We start from the raw sequence: 21049 nt of genomic DNA, 5'->3' as shown, positions 1-21049 counted from the left end.
TTAGCAGTCTGTGAAGTGGTATGAGTAAAGCTGATGGGATGAAAATAGCGTGTAGCTGTCAGAATGGCTTGGCCTTTTAGAAACTTGTGTCAGCTTAGTTCAGCCTGCCACCGTTCTGACAGCTCCGTTTTAAATAAGATTTTCACAATGCACCCTTTATTGGAATGACTCCAAGTGCAGTGTGTGTGTAAGACATATTAAATATGACAGGTGCTAACAAAAGTGTTAACGTGCTAATTGTAATTCATTTAGGAATGTGATGTGTGAATCAACATTTTTTTTGGTTCAATGACAATGTTATCTGAACACAATTTAGATATGAATTTGTCTGAGTGATGACAGGCGTTTGTTGTTAAACATTAAGTGAGGTTTATGACCCCCATATTTTGATCTTCATATTATTCTCTTTAACTTGTACTTTAAGTACATCAGACATAGTAACTTGTCAAATGTCCTTCAGCCATGGCTGCAAAGTTTTGTAAAATTTTCCAGATATAAATGTACTAGACTTAAGATATGGATACCCTTAAGCTTCTGCAAAAAGTTTGACGGTGTCCTCTCCTGATGGTACACTAAAAGTCATCAAAGGTCATATTCAGTACACAGGGCTGTAATATCTGGACTAGTAATCGGGCAGCCAGAACACTTTTGGGCAAATAGCTTTTTTACTTTAACCCAGAACTGACCCATTCAGTTATTTTGTTACACTAGGCTGGCTACACATGGTAAATCCTATGTCTTAACCCACCCTAATCACCCTAGCATACTTTCATCTCCCCGTCCTGCTTCCTCTCTGTTCTTCATTTCGTCACTACAGAGTAGGTAAACACCTAGTTTAACCCAGTTTTATACTTGCCATCATTTCAGTCCTCTCAAACGTCGGCTCGCACCAGAAGCAGAATCACACTCTGAGTTGTTGTGTTTTTACAACTTTATGTGCAGTTCTATATAAGCACAGAGGTAATTATTTATGCAAAATGTTTGATGCACTTGTAAAAACAGCGGGAAGTAACACTTATGAGGCCAAACTTTGTAGTGGTTTTAGAAATTCTACACCAAAAGATCACCTAGCTCACTGTCCACTGTCCTCTGTCTTTCACTGAATCACCAACTTTCTGAATGACCCACAGCAGCAGGTGGCGAGCAGTCAGGAGCATCTTCTTCTGCAAAGGAACCATCAGTACCAGTGAACACCCCCTGTTGATATTAGGATTATTATAGGCGTACAGAATCATTTTACCATCATAGTATTTCTTCTTTCATACAGTAGAAGATATGTTCAGTGATGTCTGATCAGCAGATTGTGTAAAATGCCGGTCTGTGAAGAATGAGATGACATGTAGCCTCTTTCCTAACCAAAAAAACTGGGAAACAACAAAACATCTATGCCATATTTTAAAAAAACTAATGGTTTGCTTTGTTGTGTTTTCTTCTGTGTCTTCAGAAAAAAGAGTGGTTATGTCTCAACTGCCAGACCCAGCGGCTTTTGTCTGGAGGCGGCCTCGACGAGCCTCCTCTTCCCGTTCCCCATCCGTCCCCGAAGCACCAACCATCAGGCTCACCTCGTCACCAGACGCCGACCAGTCAGCAAAGCCCCCTTCACAAGTCAACCACTCAGCAGGGACCCAAACCAGTCCAGCCCCAGGCACAAAAGATCCAGGTGGGAACTGCTGTTAGCGGACCCACGGCACCCACGTCTGCCAAACATCCCACCGACGCTAAGACCACAACCCCAGCTGCAGCACCAGTGCCAACCACTGAGGCCCAGAAACAGACAAAACCAACAGAAGAGAAGCCCAAGACAGAGCATGAGAGCCAACCTGCCAAAGAGGTCAAACCTTCACAGAAAAAAGGAGAACAGATCACTCCAATAAAGGAAATTAAGAAGTCGAGGCACTATGATGTAAGTTTAGTGTTTTTGTTCTTTTCTCCATTATTTAATAAAAGGTTTGAAAGTTGAAGTATAGAAAAAAGAAAGTAATGCATTTAAGTAAATGGTAATACAGTATAATATATTCCATGTTATAGACACTATATGTCTGATGAAACTTCAATAAGATTGAATATTTAATCTTTTTAAAGATTTGACTAAATTACAACAGCTTTGTTAAAAAACAAAGAGTACCATTAAAATGATAGATTTTGTCAAGTGTTTAAACCTTGTCATGGTTTGTTTGTACGGAGCCCGGGAGAGCTCACTTTAAGTGATATTTTTTTTCAGGTCGTGATAATTTGTGAGCACGTTTCCTTTAATTGAGCCCTCGAATTAATAAAACGTGAGCACGTTTTCATTTAATTGAGCCCTCGGTAGATCGAGATTTCGAATATACTATAACGTGCTCATGTTTACATGTGTCAAGACAATATTGAATGCACGTTTTACATATTGTGGCCATGTTTAAGTAGATCGTGCACACAATGCTCTATAACCATGTTCACTAAATTGTGCTCTTGTTTTAATAAATTGTGCCCTCGTTTAATAAAGTGTGCCCTCGTTTTACTATGCTTAAAACGAGAGCACAATATAATTAATTGTGCACACGATTTAGTAAAACGAGTGCACAATTTAATTAAACGAGAGCTCAATGTAGTAAAACAAGCGCACAACATGCAAAACATTTTGCGATGACCCCTCTAGGGCTCCGTATGTTTGAAAACACATTTTACAAAAGTATTTTAAAGGTTTTCCAGGCATCATTAAAAAAAAATATTTGCCTTGGATTCAGCTCTGCCATTATTTGGTCATAAATATCTTAAATATTTTTCTTCATGTTTCTATCTGTAATTAATTCAAAATAACGGCATTTTGAAATACAGCCCCCTAGAAGACCTTCAGCCTTGTACTCTTCTTTAGATAAAACGAAATGCAAAACAAAGTTTTATCACAGTATGTTCCTGCCGAATATGCCTGTATAAACTTTATTTTGTGTGGCTTTTTCTCTGTGGTGACAAAGGTTATGATTACAGCGAAGGTCAGAATGCTCAGTATCCAAAGATGTACAGTGATCCTTCAACTATTTACTGTAAACCAGGATGATTTAGGGTACACAGACGTCCATCCAGGAAACCATTAAGAATGTAATGAACTGATCTTCTTGCACTCTTAACCTATTTTATATCATGTTTCTCTAAATAATCCTTTTTACCTTCAATTATTTTTATTTGCAACCTTTCTTTAACTGTCTTCACCATTTCTGCTTCTTTTGCATCATGCAAAACTGGATACCTATACTTCTAGTCATATTATTAGAAATAAATGTTCAACTATTCATGTTTTCCTTCACTGTTGACTGTCAGTAGCTTCTGAAAATATGATTATTATGCCATAATGCAGATGAACCAGTAAGAGTAGATTTTTTAATAAGGATGTGAAAACACTTGCAATAGAGAGCAGGAACAGGGCAGAGCAACAAAACAAACAGAAAGCATGAAAACATCAGAAACCAGCAATCAGAAATGAAAACCAGGGAGTTTAAATACAGAGGAATGTGTAGGGAAAAGTGAGGCAGAGACAGGCGAAGGTAATCAGCAGATGAGGGCCAGCTCACGCCAATGAAACAGAAAATTAAGGGAAACACATGGAAGAAATCTAAAAGGATATCATACAAAAGTTACATAAAATGAACTAAGAACCTAATTCACAAATGAACAGAAATGTCAGCAACTAGAGAGGATAAAGAGTAAAATATATAGAAACATAAAGAACACCAAAAGCTCAAACACCTAAGAATAAGTATTAGGAAATAACTAAAAAAATCAATATACAGACATAAAAGAAAATCAAACCCAAAACACCTTGAGTTCATGACAAATTAACTGATAACAATATTATGAACCAGTAACTAGAAAAATAAGTTTCATTCATTGCTCTCGGAAGGCACATGAACCACCGACATAGCCTAGTTACACCAAACCTAATCCAATCTTTCTTTCTGTCTTCTGTAGGATACAAAAAACAACAGCACCCATGACTTGTCACGCAGCCCTCAGAGCCTCAGTGACACCGGCTACTCCTCTGATGGGATCTCCAGCTCGCACAGTGAAATTACAGGTCTAATCCAAGAAGAGGAAATGAAGCTGAGTGAGAGGGGAATCAGTGGGCGGGGCTCTCCTCCAAGCCCCTCTGAAATCACCAAGCTAGAGAGCTCCATGAGACCACTGCTGGAGAAAAGCCTCTCTGAGGAAAAGCCAGACAGAAGGGGTAGAAAGCACAGGGACAGAGACTTGGATGACAGAGGGAAGCATCGCCCACGTTCCCTTTCCATTCCACCAGATGCATATGACTCCGATGAAGAATTAGAGGATATACTGGAGGAAGAAGAAGATGGTGGTGACTGGGAGGGTAAACGGAAAGAAGGGAAGGAAGAGAGGAAAGAAAAGAAGAAGAAGGAGAAGGAAAAAGACACTGATCCGACAGAGATGACTGATGAGGAGTTCATGAGGAGACAAATAATGGAGATGAGTGCTGATGAAGACAATGAGGAGGAGGAAATGGAGGAAGATGACGATGAGGAAGATGAAGGTTATGGGTACCAGAAACCGAAGAAAAGCCACCATAAGCACATCATCCCTGATTCAGGAAAAGAAAAGAGGCGGCTTCAGCACCATTCAAGTAGTTTCGAAGAAGAAACCAAAACCTCTACTGATGTCTATAAAGGTTCTGTTGAAGAGGGGGAAGAAGATGTGATGGCATCACAAGGGGGGCTCAGGCGCTTTAAAACTATTGAACTCAACAACACCAATAGCTACAGCCGAGATATGGAGCTGAGCGGTGAAAATGATCTAAACCTGGATAGGGAGCCAGAGCTAGAGATGGAAAGTCTAACAGGATCTCCTGAGGAGCGTTCCAGGGGAGACTATTCTTCAACCTTGCCCCCTACTTCATCTTCATATGGTTCAGGACAGTCTCCAACATCCATCTCGTCAATGGAGGAAGACAGTGACAGTAGTCCGAGTAGAAGGCAAAGATTGGAGGAGGCCAAGCAGCAGAGAAAGGCCCGCCACCGCTCTCACGGCCCCCTGCTCCCGACCATTGAAGACTCCTCAGAAGAGGATGAACTCAGAGAGGAAGAAGAACTTCTGAGAGAACAGGAAAAGATGAGAGAGGTGGAACAGCAGAGAATAAGAAGCACAGCAAGGAAGACCAAAAGGGATAAGGAGGAGCTGCGGGCCCAAAGGCGCAGAGAAAGGTCTAAAACACCACCAAGCAATCTTTCACCAATTGAAGATGCTTCTCCTACAGAGGAATTAAGACAAGCAGCAGAGATGGAAGAGCTTCATCGTTCCTCTGCTTCTGAATATTCCCCCCAAAGTCTGGATTCTGAGGCAGAGGGCTACGAGTCCAAAATCTACAAGTCAGGCAGTGAATACAACCTGCCTACTTTTATGTCTCTCTACTCACCTATAGAGAAATCGTCCTCAACAACAACAACCTCTGCACCATCATCAACCTCCAAACCACTAAAGAGTGCTGAGGAGGTTTATGAGGAAATGATGAGAAAAGCAGAAATGCTACAAAATCAAGAAAAACAACAGCAGCAGCAACAGCAACGACATGGGCAGTACTATGAGGAGGACATTAATGGACAAAATTATGATGACGAATATGAATATGAACAAGAGCAAACCGGATATGACAATGAAGCAGCAGAAATAGAAAATGACATTTATGAAGAAATCCGACAAACATCTCAGAACATCACAAAGATGCAACAGGCCACAGATGACCAGGTTGAGATTGAAATTGAAAGCTCTTTTGCAGATAAGCAGCTATTGGACACGGGCTCAGCCTTTGCTAAACTACTGGAGCAAAGCAATGCTCTATTAACTCCAGGGACAAGCCCCACCCAGATCTCAGCTCCAGTCTCCTTTGCTGAGAGTGGAAGTCGGATACCAGATGTGAGAGTAAGCCAACACTTCACTTCAAAGGATGGACACAAAGACAGAATCAAAAGCCAAGCAGGAAAGAATGGCATAACTCCAACAGTGGCTGCTACCACCATTGCAGCCTATGGAGTCTATGCCAGAGATGCAGTGACTCTTTCCCAAACCAGTTCAAGCCACACTTTGACATCAACCCAATCTGACACCTCACGCAGACACACTGGAAGTCTTGCCACATCTTCAGCTACAGTCTCAAGTGTCTGTAGCAAAATTGCAGAGATTACCCAGGCCTACAGTCAAAGAGAAGTAATCACCAGAAGAATTGGGGAGACAAGAGGTGTTCAAGTACGAGACAGCTCAACATCATCTGCTGAGAGGATTGTTGAACCACGTTCTCCTAAGTATACTACCTATTACAGGAGTACCAGTCCTCCTCTGTCTCCATCACCACCACCACCACAAAGTCCTATTCGCTCTCCTTCCAGAAGGGCTACTGCTGAATTCTCCACACAAACGTTCAGCTCAGCATTGCGAATGGATCCATCTAGTTCTGGGCCTACATCACCTGTGATGGCTCAGGGAACCCAAACAGCACATCGCTCAATATCCCCACGGCTATACCGCCAGCAGTCTTCCCAGGAGGCTCCATACTCCCCACCTCCAGGTCCAGCTAGGCCAATGACAGTGAACACTGCAACTTCTCCATTATCCTCACCTACTCGATTTAGCCGTCAGTCAACATTTGATAACTACTCTCCATGTGACAGCCCCCCAGACACACCACCTTACCAACAGTCACCTACACGCAGTTTCTATCGAACACAAAGAGTAGAGAAAGTGAATGTAGGGACAAGTATGGCAACCACTGCCAGCTTATACACCAGAGGGTCTGTGTCTATGGATAATATATCGCTCTGTAGAATATCTACAGTCCCAGGCACCTCAAGGGTTGAACAGGGCCATATGATCCAGGGTGGCAGTGTTGTAGATCTAAGAACTGCCACCCACTCAGCACCTATCATTATGACTGACCAGGGAATGGATCTTACTTCCTTAGCTACAGAAAGCAGGAAATACCATGGTGGTCCAGAAGGTGCCAGGCATTCAACAATCATACAACCCCTGATTATGAATTTGAACACACAAGAGACGACCACACCAACCACTGTGAGTGTCACTGTGGCTGCTTCTATGTTTATGACTCAGCTAAAACAGCCAATGGTTTACGGTGATCCCCATCAAAACCGCATAGATCTAGGTCAGGGCATGGGCTCAGCAGTGTGTCTTTCCCAGAACAAATCACCAACCGATCCTTCCATTCCAAAAATTGATGCCAAATTAGAAGACCTCAGCATCCAACAGAGAGAACTGCAAAAACAACAAGAGAAGTTACAGAAACAACAAGAGCTCCTTGAACAACAGTTACAACAGCATCACCAATTGCAACAGCACCAACAACAGGCATCCGTTCTAGCAAAGTATAACCTTACTGGCCAGATTTCACCTTTAGCCAAAAAAAATGTGTTAGTCAGTCAGACAAGCACTGCATCTACAGTGGTTAGTGCTGTTTCACCAGTAATTAATCCTGAACTTTATGGCGCTGGTCCTATTGAGCTGAAAGGGAAGCCCAGTCCTCCTGGTTTGATGTCAGCGGGTAAATCACCACATAGTATGGTTGTACAAATGGATGGGGGGCCAGAGCCAGTAAGGGCATTGACTCAACTTGTGAAGGTAGAAGAAGGACAGGATGCGGTGGATCTGACAGGAGGCCAAATAAAACCTGACCAACCAGCATGTTGTGATGTAGTTTACAGACTGCCATTTGGAGGAAGTTGTGTTGGTGCCTCTGAGAAAGAGGGCATAAGGCCACCATCTGCCCCACCAATTACCTATGAGTCTGACCAAGAAAGACAACCTGGAAGGTACCATGAGTACCCAATGGATGCTCGTAAAGCCTACACATTACCTTTCCCTGGTAGGCTTCAGCCTTCAATGTCTGATACAAACCTTGCTGATGCTGGACTACAGTCTTACCATCCTAAATATGATCCACACCTCCAACCATCAGGTGACCTTATCATGGACTTAACTGCTATTAAACAGAGCTATGGAGGATTTATGGGCATGCAGTATGGTTCTTATACAGATTTACGTCACGGAGGAGACATTTCTGCACAAACGCTGCCGATAAGACGATATAATTCCTTGTCTAACATCAGTTCAGATTATGGTTACTCTCCTCGTGATATTGCAAGCTTTCAAGAAGCTAACTTGGCTCAGTACAGTGCTACAACTGCAAGGGAGATAAGCCGAATGTGTGCAGCACTTAATTCTATGGATCGATATGGAAGTAACCCAGATTTGATGCAGTTTGGTAGCTTAGGTAGAGGTACTGGACCAGGTGCCTCCAGACTTGCAGCAGGTCTTGGCATGAGACAAAACCTAATATTTGGGCTAGATGGAAAGCCAATGTCTCAAAATCAAGCTCTAACGAATCTAATCAATGCCAGGCAGGCTAGTCTGAGAGCCATGTACCCTGCTGCTATTAGGTCCTCTGATGGAATGATTTACTCCACTATTCAGACTCCCATTGCTTCAACACTTCCCATCACCACTCAGCCTGCCTCTGTACTGCGACCTCTGTTGAGAGGAGTCTATAGGCCATATGCTTCTCCCAACATGTCACCAGTGCCCCTGGCCAGTCTCACCAGATTACCAATAAGCCCAAGAATGCCCTTAACTGGACAAGTACCACTCCGCTACCCAGCACCAGGTCTGCTTCAGACAACTTCAGCTGCTGCCTCTACCACTGCTGTTGCATCAAGTTCAGCACCAGGAACATGCCTTGTGCCTGTGTCTTTGACAGCTACAAGCTCAACAGTCCAGGAGGAACCTGTTTACCTTGGCAAAAGTGCCAAAGTGACATCAGCAGAGGTCACTTCAGCACAAGGAGCAGTGGTAATGTTGCCTGAATCACAGCAGCAACCAATAAACCTGTCCCAGACACACCTGAACACGCAACAACAGAAACAAGTGACAACGGCTCAACAGCCACAGCCTCCTCCTGCAGCTCATGCATACCCACCCTCAAGTCCAGCAATAGCCCAAGGCTACACCCAACCTCCTGCAGGCCCACCAGTCCCCTCTAGTGGCTTGCCCATTCCATGTGGTCTTCCGCCCTTTCCACCACCAGGCGCTATACATAAAGAGGGTGAAACTGAGGCAGAGAGGCTTCACCGTCAGCAGGAACAGCTCCTACAGATGGAGAGGGAGCGTGTGGAGTTAGAGAAACTTCGTCAACAGCGACTGCAAGAAGAGCTTGAACGTGAAAGAATGGAACTGAAGTTTCACAGGGAGAAGGAGCAAATTCTCGTGCAGAGGGAGTTACAAGAGCTGCAGAACATCAAGGACCAGGTATAGGGAGAATCAGAAAATGGAATTAAGAGTCATGTAGTTTGGCATTAATGTCTTTTTGTTTGTTATTGTTTGTTTTAGTAGTGTTACATATTTTGCTTTTTTGTATTTTTTATTTTTTTTCAAGAGATTTTAACAAGCTATTTTACACAAGTAACTGATTAACTAGCAATTGTGTGTATGGTGTATATGCATGCCTTTCAGTGTTGGTCTTTTAATTAAAATTTCAATAGATTTTCGTTAGTTTATTTGTTCTTGTTTTAATCCAAAGGGACATTAAATGCCCTTTCAGGTTGATAATTGGAAACTAGTATAAGGTTTTCCATATACTGGTATACAGTTCCCTGTGTAATGATGCCTGATTCAGTTTGTATCAAAAAAAATATTATCTAGTGTGAATGTGTTATGGTTTGCATGCTGTTGTGTTTTAAATTAAGCCCCGTTACCTGGTGTTACTCCAGTGTGATCCCTTGGTATATATGATTCACATAATATATAATTGTATGTCTTAGGAAGAACATTAATACCACACATTATACACTGGCATATATCTAATTAGAGATTAGATTAGTGTTTTGTCTGTTTTTGTTGTTGTGACATTAACATGGCCTACTTCACAAATTTTCTTAGCTTTTTGGGGACAATCTGACAAAGAATTGTTTTGCAACACTCTAGGTATTATTAGATTAATTGAATGTTATATGAGCAACTATTTATGCTTGTAAGGTATATAAAACATTAGGTGTGTGCAGCTAGAGAGAAAATTGCTTTTGTACCCTAGTAAACAAAGTAATTATAAGGATTATTCGCTCACCAACAGTAAAATCACAGTTATTTATACTGTGGGAACGTGATTCAGCCTATGTATGTGCATGCCTGTTGTATGCACATGAATGCCTGAAATTGATGATCCTCAGCTCTTGTTGTTCTGATTTATGATAAAAAACAAATGTTTGTTTCATATTCCATTTATTCCCACAAAAAAATCTTCATATACGTTAACAATTTAGAATTTTATTAATTGCTCATTTAGCCTTATAGAATTTTACATGTTTTACAAAGAGAAAAACAAAGAGCTAATATAGGCATTTTCTTCTTTTTATTAGAACAAGCAGTTGAAACTCTTTCAAGTTAACTCTGTTAAACAGGTGAAAAAAACCCTCCCCCCGATGAGAATGAACTATAAAAGGAATGTTAATTAATACACATCTCATAACATACAGTACGAACAAGTACCTAACCTCTTCCCTTGCACCAACCACTCATTTGAGCTGCAAAAAAAATGCTTCAAGTATTTAAGATAAGCATTTTTATATAACTGGTAACTTACCAGTACATGCTGCACTTCGTTTCAGTTGCGCTTCAATTTTTTTGACTAACTTGGAACCATTCTTGTAATTAAACATCAATACAAGAGCTTCATGCCGCATTTGCCTTGAAGAATCTCACTTTGCATTTTTGAAGACTGGTGATCTTAACTATAACTACATCATGCTCTTCTATATCTCTCTTCCGCTTGTCTAACTATTCTCATTTGCCACCTCACCATGTTTTACTTTGCTGCTTCATCACTTTTTGCTGTACTCCATTCAATTGTTCTTTAAAAACGTCCAACTTTCTTTGTCCGTATGTGTTTTTAGGTATTACAGCAGCAGCAGCAAGAACGTGAGAAACAACTTGTTCTCCAACGGGAGCAGTTGGCCCAGCAGAAATCCCAACTAGACCAGATACAGTCTTTGCAGCAGCAGCTCCAGCAACAGCTACAAGAGCAGAAGCGGCTAAAAACGGCTGCTCAGACCATACCGGTGAGGGGACTGAACAACTTTGATACAGCGCTTGCAAAAAGTAGCCACTCCTTTTGCCGTTTCTCATGTTTTGTTACCTCACAACCTTGGATTAAAATTAATTGTTTGAGAGTGTGTATCTTTTCATTTACAGAACATGCCTACAACTTTGTGAAGCAAACAACAAATAGGTAAAAATAACAGAAATCTTGAGTGTCCATAGCAGTTCAACAACGCCCCCCTCCTCCCCCTCCCTCTCTTTGCGGCTTCTCCTTTTGCAGCAATTACAGATGCAAGTGACCTTAGATCAGTCTCCATGAGCACACCACGTCTTGCCTCTGGGATTTTTGCTCATCCAGCTCCTTCATGTTGGATAGTTTTCACTTGTGAACAGTGATCTTCAAGTCTAACCACATATCCTTAATTGGATTGAGGTCTGGACTTTTACTAGGCCATTCCAACACATTTAAATGTTTTCCCCTTAAATCACTCAAGTGTTGCTTTAACAGTATGGTTCAGGTCAATGTCCTGCTGGAAGGTGAACCTCCGTCCTATAATCAAATCACTGGCAGACTGACACATTTTTCGTGTAAGAATATCCCTGTAGTCAGCACCATCCATCTTTCCCTTGACTCGGACCAGTTTCTCAGTCCCTGCTGCTGAAAAACATCCCCACAGCAAGATTCTGCCTCCACCATGTTTTACTCTGGGGATGGTGTTCTTGGGGTGATGGGATGTGTTGGGTGCCAGACATAATGTTTTTCTTGGTGGATGAAAAGTTCAGTCTCATCAGACCAGGGCACCTTCCTCCATACATTTGGGGAGTCACCCACATACTTTTTTGACCAACTCAAAATGTGCCTTCTTATTTCTAACACTAAGCAATGACAATAATGATTTTTGGGTCACTTTTCCATAAAGCCTAGCTCTATAGTGTTTACAGCTTATTGTGGTCTAATAGACAGATCCTCCAGTCTCTCCGGTGCTCTGATTAACACTCTCCTTGCCCAGTCTGTGAGTTCTGGTGGGCGGCCGTCTCTTGGCAGGTTTATTGTGGTACCATGTGCTTTCCATCTGAAGATGATAGTGTACTGTAAAAAGAGGTTTGTTTGCTCTCCTACTGCTGATGCATGGACACCCTAAGGAGGACTCAGTTGAGATTAGACACATATTGTAAACAGTCAATCACAACACCAATGTAAAAATTTGAAAGCAATAATTTTTTTACTCCACGGTATGGCCAAGTCTATAACAACGGTCACACATGTGATGTGCAGGAACCTAAAACTTTGTCTTGTCATATACACACTCAGGCTTTAGAGATCTGCCAGAGTTTTCAGGATCGTTAATTTTTTGAGATGTAAAATGCCCTGTACGTGTGGATGAAAGGCCTAACCACATAAACATGTATTAGTTTTCCAAGATACCCAGCAACTTGTGGACTAGGCCTAAGCCTATACCTCAGACTATGAGCACATCCTATGGCTTGAATACACCAAACCATCCAATCTGTCCAATCCAATGGACAGATCCATATGGATTATTTCCCTGACCTACTGGTTGCAAAGAGGCTCCCTCTGAGAGCCACCAGAACAAGTGTTCACATGAGAGTATGTACTGCAAATTCTTCCAGCATTAACAAACAGGGCAGTAAATGTAAAGCTTCAGTTGCTGCTCAAACAAGCAGCTGGAGCTAAAATGTGGTATACCACTGTCAGCATGAGACTGTGTGAGTGAATGATTGAATGTAGTGTAAAGTACTTTGGGGTCCTCAGGACTATACAGGACATTTACCATTTACAAGAGAGCAGCTGTGAGCAGCAGTATGGTTTCGTGCCATCAAAATGTACCACAGATGCAGTATTTGCTTTGAGGATGTTGATGGACGCAGGTGAAGCCATGAGGTTACATGGAGCATAGATAAAGAAGGTAGAGGATTTGATGTACTTGGGCACAACAGTAAAGAGGAACAGCAAGTGTGGAAAAGAGGTGAAGTCCAAGCAGGTACGCATGGTAGGAATTTAGAGAGAGCGGGACTGAGGTAGAGACAGGATGCAGAGCTGTAGGTTGCAGAGATCAAGATGTTGAGGTTCTCTTTGAGAGTGATGAGGATGGATAGGATCGGGAATGTGTACATCAGATGGACAGCTCATGTTAGATGTTTTGGAGATAATGCCAGAGAGGCCAGACTGAGATGGTTTAAACATGCACAGAGGAGGGATAGTGAATACATCGGTAGAAGGATGTTGAGACTAGAGGCCAAGAGGAAGACCAAAGAGGAGATTCTTGGATGGAGTAAAAGAGGAGATGAAGGTAGTTGGTGTGAGAAAAGAGGATGCGGAAGATAGGGTTAGATGGAGGTATATAACTTGCTGTGGTGACCCCTGAAAAGGAAACGCTGAAAGAAGAAGACTGCAGCTCTGGATACAATATCAAAATAACCATTATACATCTGAGGCAAAGAGAGATGAGTGAGGGACTGCTGGTATTACAGATTAGCACAATCTTGTCCACATTGGGAATGAGAAACTTGTGAGAGTTATTCCAGATGAGAAGGGAAAATCCCTGGGGAGACCCATGAGCAGATGATATTCAGAAGCTCGAAGAGCAGCCAAGATTTCATCTGTGTGAAGCTTCAGATAATCTGGCACCTGTGCTGTGGTTGGGAAGGATTGTTATCCTTGAGAGCACATCTAGGAATAGTTAGGCTGTCACAGGTGAGCATGGTTAAGTGATTGAGCAATCATGGGTAAGCAGTGCAATGAGATGTGGAAAACCATTCATAGCAACAGTCATGGTGTGATAAAAAACATATAACAATTAAGAAACATCTGCAAACAAATGCCATTCTCTTGACAACTGCCAAACCCAGACTCATTCATTGGGTTGGCAGAAAGGAATAATTTGTTGTACCAGAAAACAGATCTACACTGCTCTAGAGTCCACTTTGCAGCCTCCGTGTGGCATGCGTCTCAGCAACCTCTACTCTACTCAATACTCTACTCATTGATTTTAAATGACTTTTCATTTTGTGGTAGGTTTTCGGTCATTCTCAATCTCTACACCAATAACAACTGACTGTGGAGTATTTTGCACAGGTGGCACCCTATTACAGTACTATGCAGGATTTCACTGAGCGGCTGATAGCAATATTTTCTTTCTCAAATGTTTTCAGAGACTGTTTGCTTACCCAGATGCTGTTATCCACATGTGAATTCAATTATTTGGAGGGGAGACCCAATACGTTTAGGTATATACGACCTAATACGTATATGTTTTTAGTTCAGATATTTTGAGTGACTGGGCCCTCTTGTTTTATGCATGTAATTCTGTAACTTTTTAAATAATTATTTTTCAGTACTTCCTTGAAGGAGCAATAAGTAATACTGATACCTAGTGGCTGTAAACAGCCTGCCAGTCACAACAATCTAATATACCATTTCTAAACAGTGTGTTGCTGTTGTGAAAATATACTTACTCATGATAGATAAATTATGTTGTATTCTGTTCTATTTCTGGTCCACTACTCTTACTGCCTTCCCCGTTTGCAGGCTGTTGCTCTTTTGCCAAGATAAAATACCAAATGCTGCGCTCTATTTTGGGAACCCTGGGAACTCTCATATGATTGGCTGAGGAACCAGGAAGTAAACACAGGCTACACTCGGAACCAAAGCAGTTCCGGATCGTAGCTCTAGGTTTGACAGCAGAAAAACATGACTAAGACATTGTTAATGGATTGTTTATAGGGAATGTTAGATAAATACATTTCTTACTTATTGTTCCTTTAATGGACTCAGATATTTGGAGCAGACCCTCGTAATTTGGTTCTATTTTTGCAGGTCACCTTTTTAGTGTTGCTTTTGAATGTCTTCTTTACATGTCGTTAGCCGTAAGCACTCATTTGTGGGAGTCTTATTATGAGAAAGTAGAATGGTCACTCTTGACCAGGTACATTTTCAGAAACCTTTCAATCCCAAATAAGTTTTGGCAGTTCTAATCCATTTACATTTTTCAACAGCTGGATATGACCGGACAGCCACTGCATCCCTACATAGACTCTCAGACAAGCTCTCGCTCCCTCCCCAACTCTTCCTCAGAGATATGTCTGAGGACTCAGGATGAACTGTTGGAAGCCAGAGCTGGTATGAGGAAACATAGCTCCATGAGCAGGCTGACCCGAGACACCTCTGAAGGAGATGGTGTGGTTTTCTATGGCTCCCCTCGCAGAATTGTGGATAGTTGTGTACAGACTGATGACGAAGATGGAGAGGAAAGGTAACAATTGCTTTTTATTTGTTTTTGAAGTGAATGAAGATATACACTCCTGGGCTATAAGTCTGTAGGTGGTATGATGTAAAAATTATTGTCTGTGAGATGCACAGACAAGTGCGTCCATCATCCCAAACCAGCAAAGAACATTGTTTTATTTCTTTACAAGCAGACATGCCAATACCCCTATAACACCTTGTGTTTCAATGACGTAAGAATGTGTGCAGCTTTAAGTCATGAACACATTGCCTTCCTACACATCTAATACTGTATACATAATATGATCTCAAGCAGAGCCAGGATTCCATATAATTTTGGACATCTCAAAAAATTCATTACCTGTGTGTTGCAACTTTAAGACCCCACATATACAACTCATATGCTGCATTGCCACAGAATCAATGCAAGTGCTACTCAAACCACACTGCAATGAACAAATAATGCCATTTCATAATCTCATAATGTGCAATGCAGACACTTTGTCCGCACTGATAAAGATTCACTCCCCTCGTCATGCAGAATATTTGGGATGTCTTCTCTGATGCTCTGTGACATAGTTTATAGTTAAATCCACTAATAATTATTTCATGATTTGGGTCCGCTCAAAGGCTAATAATAGTAGCTTATGTAACCTATTGCTTTTGCTGATTATAGAGATGCTGCTTTATTGCCATTTAGTAGCAACCATATTAATAGCTAGTTTAAAACTGGTCTTATCCTCTCAGTTTTTGCAGGTTAGTAGAGTTGTGACATAACCTCAGATATACTACTTTGCTATAAAACCTTTATTATGTGCAACTCTGGTTGTAGATTTAACGGCAGGCAATCTTACAACCTGATATGTGGTAAACTACCTTTACTCTTCCAGATAGTTTTATCAGGAAAAACGTTATGGTGAGGGCAAAAAGGTTATAGAAATATTTTAATGACCTATCCGAACCCAAGAAGTCTGAAATTGTAACTTCTCTAAAGGTCTAGCTAATTTTTCATTTAACAGTTTTTTATCCAAGGAAATCAGTTGCAGATAAGTGGTATTAGTATAAGTTTGCACTTACGGTATTTTAAGAAATATTAGCAACAAGCATAGTTCCAAGTTTGTGTAGTGCAAAAAAGAACTGGCAACATGTTTAGCTTTCAGTAAGGAAGAATAAAAAGGTAAGCGCAGCAGGATTAACAAACCCAATGGTCCTAATCATCTAATAAAACAGACTGGGGGACAGCTGCCTGCATTGAACCCAACAAGTTAATCAAAAGAAAAATAATCACACCATGAAATGAGCAATTATCAAAAGGAAAATGGTGAAGAGCCTTGGATTGGTTAATTGCATATGCCAGATTTTAAATTACCTCCACCACACAACTGAAATTAAATCCAAATTGTTCTATCTTAAACTAATTTATCTCTGCCCAGACGCAAATCCTCCTTAATGTCCGGTGACTCTCAGTAGTGCAGTACAGTAGAGTCCAGTGGGTTCATGGGCTGGATCGGGCTGAATGGCACACAGGAGCTGTTTGGCTGAGTAGCTCCCAGAGCCGGGCTTCCAGTACCGTCTCTTCTTTGGCAATGGAGGACTGCGTCGTCAACATAATCAGAGACAGACTTGTGTCTTCTTCTATGCTCAGATTCTACAGGACAGGGACTGCAAGCAAGAAGTCTCAGTTTTGCCAGAATGAGTTGCTGGATACATGAATAGTGAACTTAAAGGTTTTCATCAAAGATGTCGGAGTAATCCAGAATGTCCATAACAGGCCTACAATTCTTTGTTATGTGTCTTTGGGACATAAACTCTGACTATGTATCTTGTACTTGAGTGGTTGATGCAAATATTTTGTATTAGTATTAGTCTTGGATACCAGGGATCAATCAAGTAAGTATTTTAATTGGATTTGGGAATTATTGATAAGCCTTGCGTAATAGTTGTAGAAAGTTGTTATCTTTCTATGCATTCCAAACAGACCTTGAGCAGAAAGTGGCCAATCATGTTGCCCAAGATTTGTAAATTTCTGAAACCAAACCATCAGTGCCAGGGGCCTCATTTATAACGCTTGCGTATACACAAAACAGGGCCTGAAACTTACGTATGTCACTTTCCACTCTAAGGTTGTGATGTATTAGAAAAAGAATTGCAAGGAAAATTTGCCCTTCTCACATTTTAAGGACATTTGAAATTGCCGACACAGATGGTAAAGTAGTGAATTACAACCAAACTGAATCATGGTTCCACTCAGGCGTTCAATTTCATTCCATATCAAACTGGATCGACTTCATCATTAGCCCTATTCCATCCTGGCCTCGTCCTTCCCCAGGAAGATCTGGATGCATAGCCTCCTCCGAAACAAGAGGAATCTCAACTTGGGGATGTCACCCGGCGTTTAAGACAGCAATAAGGCTCACTTTTTAACAACTTCTTTTAATGTGGACAACATATGGTATACCGCTTTATCAAGTCCGACGACCCCAAGGAGCTTTACACTACAGTCAGTCATTCATACATTCACACTCTGACGGTGGGGAGCTACATTGGAGCCACAGCTGCCCTGGGGCAGACTGACAGAAGCGAGGCTGCCATAGAGCGGCGCCACCAGGCCCTCTGACCACTGCCAGCAGGCAATGCAGGTGAAGTGTCTTGCCCAAGGACACAATGACTGTCGGAGAGGGCTGTTCAGCTGAGTAGCTCACAGATCGAACCAGCAACAGAACAGTTACAGGAATGCCCCTATAACTCTTGAGCCACCGTCACCCCATATACGTTTTAACCTCTGAGCTACATATTTAATAAAAGCCTTTCTGGGAGATTTTGTAACCGTTTCTTTCCTCATTTCTCAGTAGTTGCCATGATTAACAGTTAAATAACAATAATGAGCTGACTCATTTAAATACACATTAACATTAATGAGGTGCTTTGCATTGACCATTTATGGTAGAAAGTGAAGTGTAGACGGCAGAACATTTTTTTTTGCCTTACACCATTTTCAGCTTTTGGCCGTACGTAAACTTTTAGTATAGATCCTATGCAATGTTTTATAAATAAGGCCCCAGGTGATTTTATTTTTATTTTTTAGTAGATATAAAAGATATAAAGATGTAAAAGTAGATATAGCATTCTCCAGTGTAAGAGGACCATCACACAACTTTACCTCATCTTCAGCAATGGTTTTAAACTGTTAGGGAGTTCAAGAAGGCACCGCCTGACCACTAACAAAATTTGGAGCAATATAGTTCTGCATAAAGTAGACTGCAATATCTCGGCATTACCTCATAATTGTCTTCAAACGTCTCATTCACATATAGCTTAGTATTACTGTTAATATCAATTTAAAAAGTAATGATAATTTTGCTCTTCTTCCTCTAGCCATCTTGCTCTGGATCTGACAAATGCAGCATTTGCTATCTAATCACACAGTTTATCTAATTCAGTCTGCAATTTTTTCTTCCTCTGATAGTGTATCAGATAAAGAGGTTATCCGAGACACCATATTTATGCACTTTCCTGTGCATATTTATTTCATAACAGGGGTAAAAGATTAACTGTAGGCAAAGTTTTAAAAATTCTGAGGTGCTGTCTGATGAAAAAGACATCTTCCAACTTTGGTCACTTTACTCTCAGGGCTTTTATTTCTGTATATTATGCATTAACTATGTCGTGTACAAAAGCGACTAAAATTTTGAAATCTAATTTTATATTTATATTTTACTATTGTTATATCCAAAACCATACTTTGATGGCAGAAACATTTACAGATAATTTTTTTTCATGCCCTTTTTTTCTTTCCCCTCCACTACCAGGTACATGATGCGTCATCGCACCAGGAGGCGCGGTCGGAGCGTCGACTGCTCGGTCCAGACAGATGACGATGAGGATAAGGCTGAAACCGAGCACCCAGTTCGCCGAAGACGCTCTCGGTTTTCCCGCCATTCCGAGTCCGCTGCAGCTAGCACCAGCACTGCCTCGACAACCACCTCAGCTACAGACACCAAAGCTGACACATCCAAGATAGTTTCCTCTAGCATTGCCATCCAGACCCTCAGGGAAGTGTCCTGCCAGACAGAAGTTGAGCACCTGGGAAGAGTCTCCCCAGCAATTCATGTGACATTACCAGACCCTAATAAAGTAGAGATTGTACACTACATTTCTGGACCAGAGAGAACACAAAAAGGACAATCTCTTGCCTGCCAGACAGACCCAGAAGCGCAGTCACAGGGTGTTGTAGCGCCACAGCTCAGCGTGCCAACCACAGTTAGTCCATATTCTTCCTCTACCGGTACTAGTACAATGCCATCCAGTTGTGTTGACCTTCACAACCAGCAGCGCCAGCAGCAACATGTCGCAGCAAACGCAGCAAAATTTGAGCGTCGCCGCCCCGACCCATTAGACATTAACTATCAGCCTCACAACCACCTCCACAACGAGTCCATTTCCAGCCTCATCCGGCAGCAGCAGACGACCCCAAAGTCTCCACAAGTGCTCTACTCCCCTGTATCCCCAGTGTCCCCCCACCGCCTGTTGGAGACCTCTCTGTCCAGTGAGAGACTGAACAAGGCCCACGTCACGCCTCAGCAGAAGTCTTACACAGCCGAATCCCCCCAGCGACACCCATCTGTGCCCCGACCCATCAAAAGCACCCATAGGTCCATGTCCGACCCGAAGTCCCTCAGCCCAACCACTGATGAGCATACCAAGGCCAGACTCTCCTTGTATCAGCAACAAGCACTCCAGAGCCAGGTAAAGTTACTGAAGCTGATCTGGTGCGCCGAAAAAAAGCTGTTAAACAGTGAAGAACGTGGTTTTTAGGAGCAGTATTTAAAGTAAAAACAGAATTTTGATGAAAATCTTACATATGTATTTGTTTAAGAACAACAAGGCCTTTGTTGAGCACAAACAATTTTCAAGTGTTTTTAAAGTGTTGACATTATACATTATCATGTAGTGGTTTTAGATGTAATTGCAATAGTTAAGGGAATTATAGTTGTACAAAAGAGGCTGCGTATTTAGTTCTGTGTATTTTTATATGATTTCACATCCGTTTCCAAATGTAAACACACATACCTTTAACTGTACAGGCCTTCACGATAAAACCAACTATTATTGTCACAAGTCTACACTGAAGGAGAATTGATTGTAATTTTAATTTTGCATTTGAGATTATGAATATAAAGCCCTTTTCTGTTGAAAACAATAATTTTTTGCTTACTAATGAAAACACAACAATTAAGATTAGAATATGATATCAAACACATTTTTAACACAAAAATATGGGCTTAATATAAAGAATGTTTAATACTTGCTTAAAGGTTGGAATTTTCAAAATGTTCATTTTCAAAAAAAATTATCTGACCAATGAGCATCTTTGGAACTCATTCTAATTGATTGCATATGAATATATATGTTTAATTACCTTTCAAATTTTGTTTCTAGATTTTTAATGATGTCCTGATGTTCTATAACAATGTGATGTGGGCAATAAAAGCACACTCATCCCTTACTGTAACCTTGGCATGACAACCATTATATTCACTACATTTATGGTCCTTTCTGTGGCATCAACCTTGTTGCTTACAATCACCAACAGCAAAACTTCATAAATCTACTTGTACGTATTATATGTGATATTATGGTGCACTTAGCAGCTGCCAAGCACACTGTACAATACCAGCTTTAAATACTCAATAATATGCTCTAAGAGCCTTAAAAATAAGA

The 21049-nt window shown here is 41.3% G+C and overlaps 1 protein-coding gene across 1 annotated transcript in view; it reads left to right on the top strand.

Moving 5' to 3' along the window:
• The window catches only part of bsna (bassoon presynaptic cytomatrix protein a), a gene marked incomplete in the record, with an annotated part of 181658 nt that overhangs the window by 110788 nt on the left and 49821 nt on the right, over positions 1–21049 (top strand). The window contains 5 exon segments of the mRNA XM_036135108.1: positions 1445–1903; positions 3946–9297; positions 10938–11102; positions 15100–15356; positions 19138–20074. Coding sequence (XP_035991001.1) covers positions 1445–1903; positions 3946–9297; positions 10938–11102; positions 15100–15356; positions 19138–20074 — 7170 coding nt within the window.

Source organism: Fundulus heteroclitus, chromosome 1, assembly GCF_011125445.2.
Source record: "Fundulus heteroclitus isolate FHET01 chromosome 1, MU-UCD_Fhet_4.1, whole genome shotgun sequence".
In the NCBI taxonomy this organism is placed as follows: Eukaryota; Metazoa; Chordata; class Actinopteri; order Cyprinodontiformes; family Fundulidae; genus Fundulus; species Fundulus heteroclitus.
Note: the sequence above shows the minus strand (reverse complement) of the source record. Positions and strands in the feature narration are given on the sequence as shown.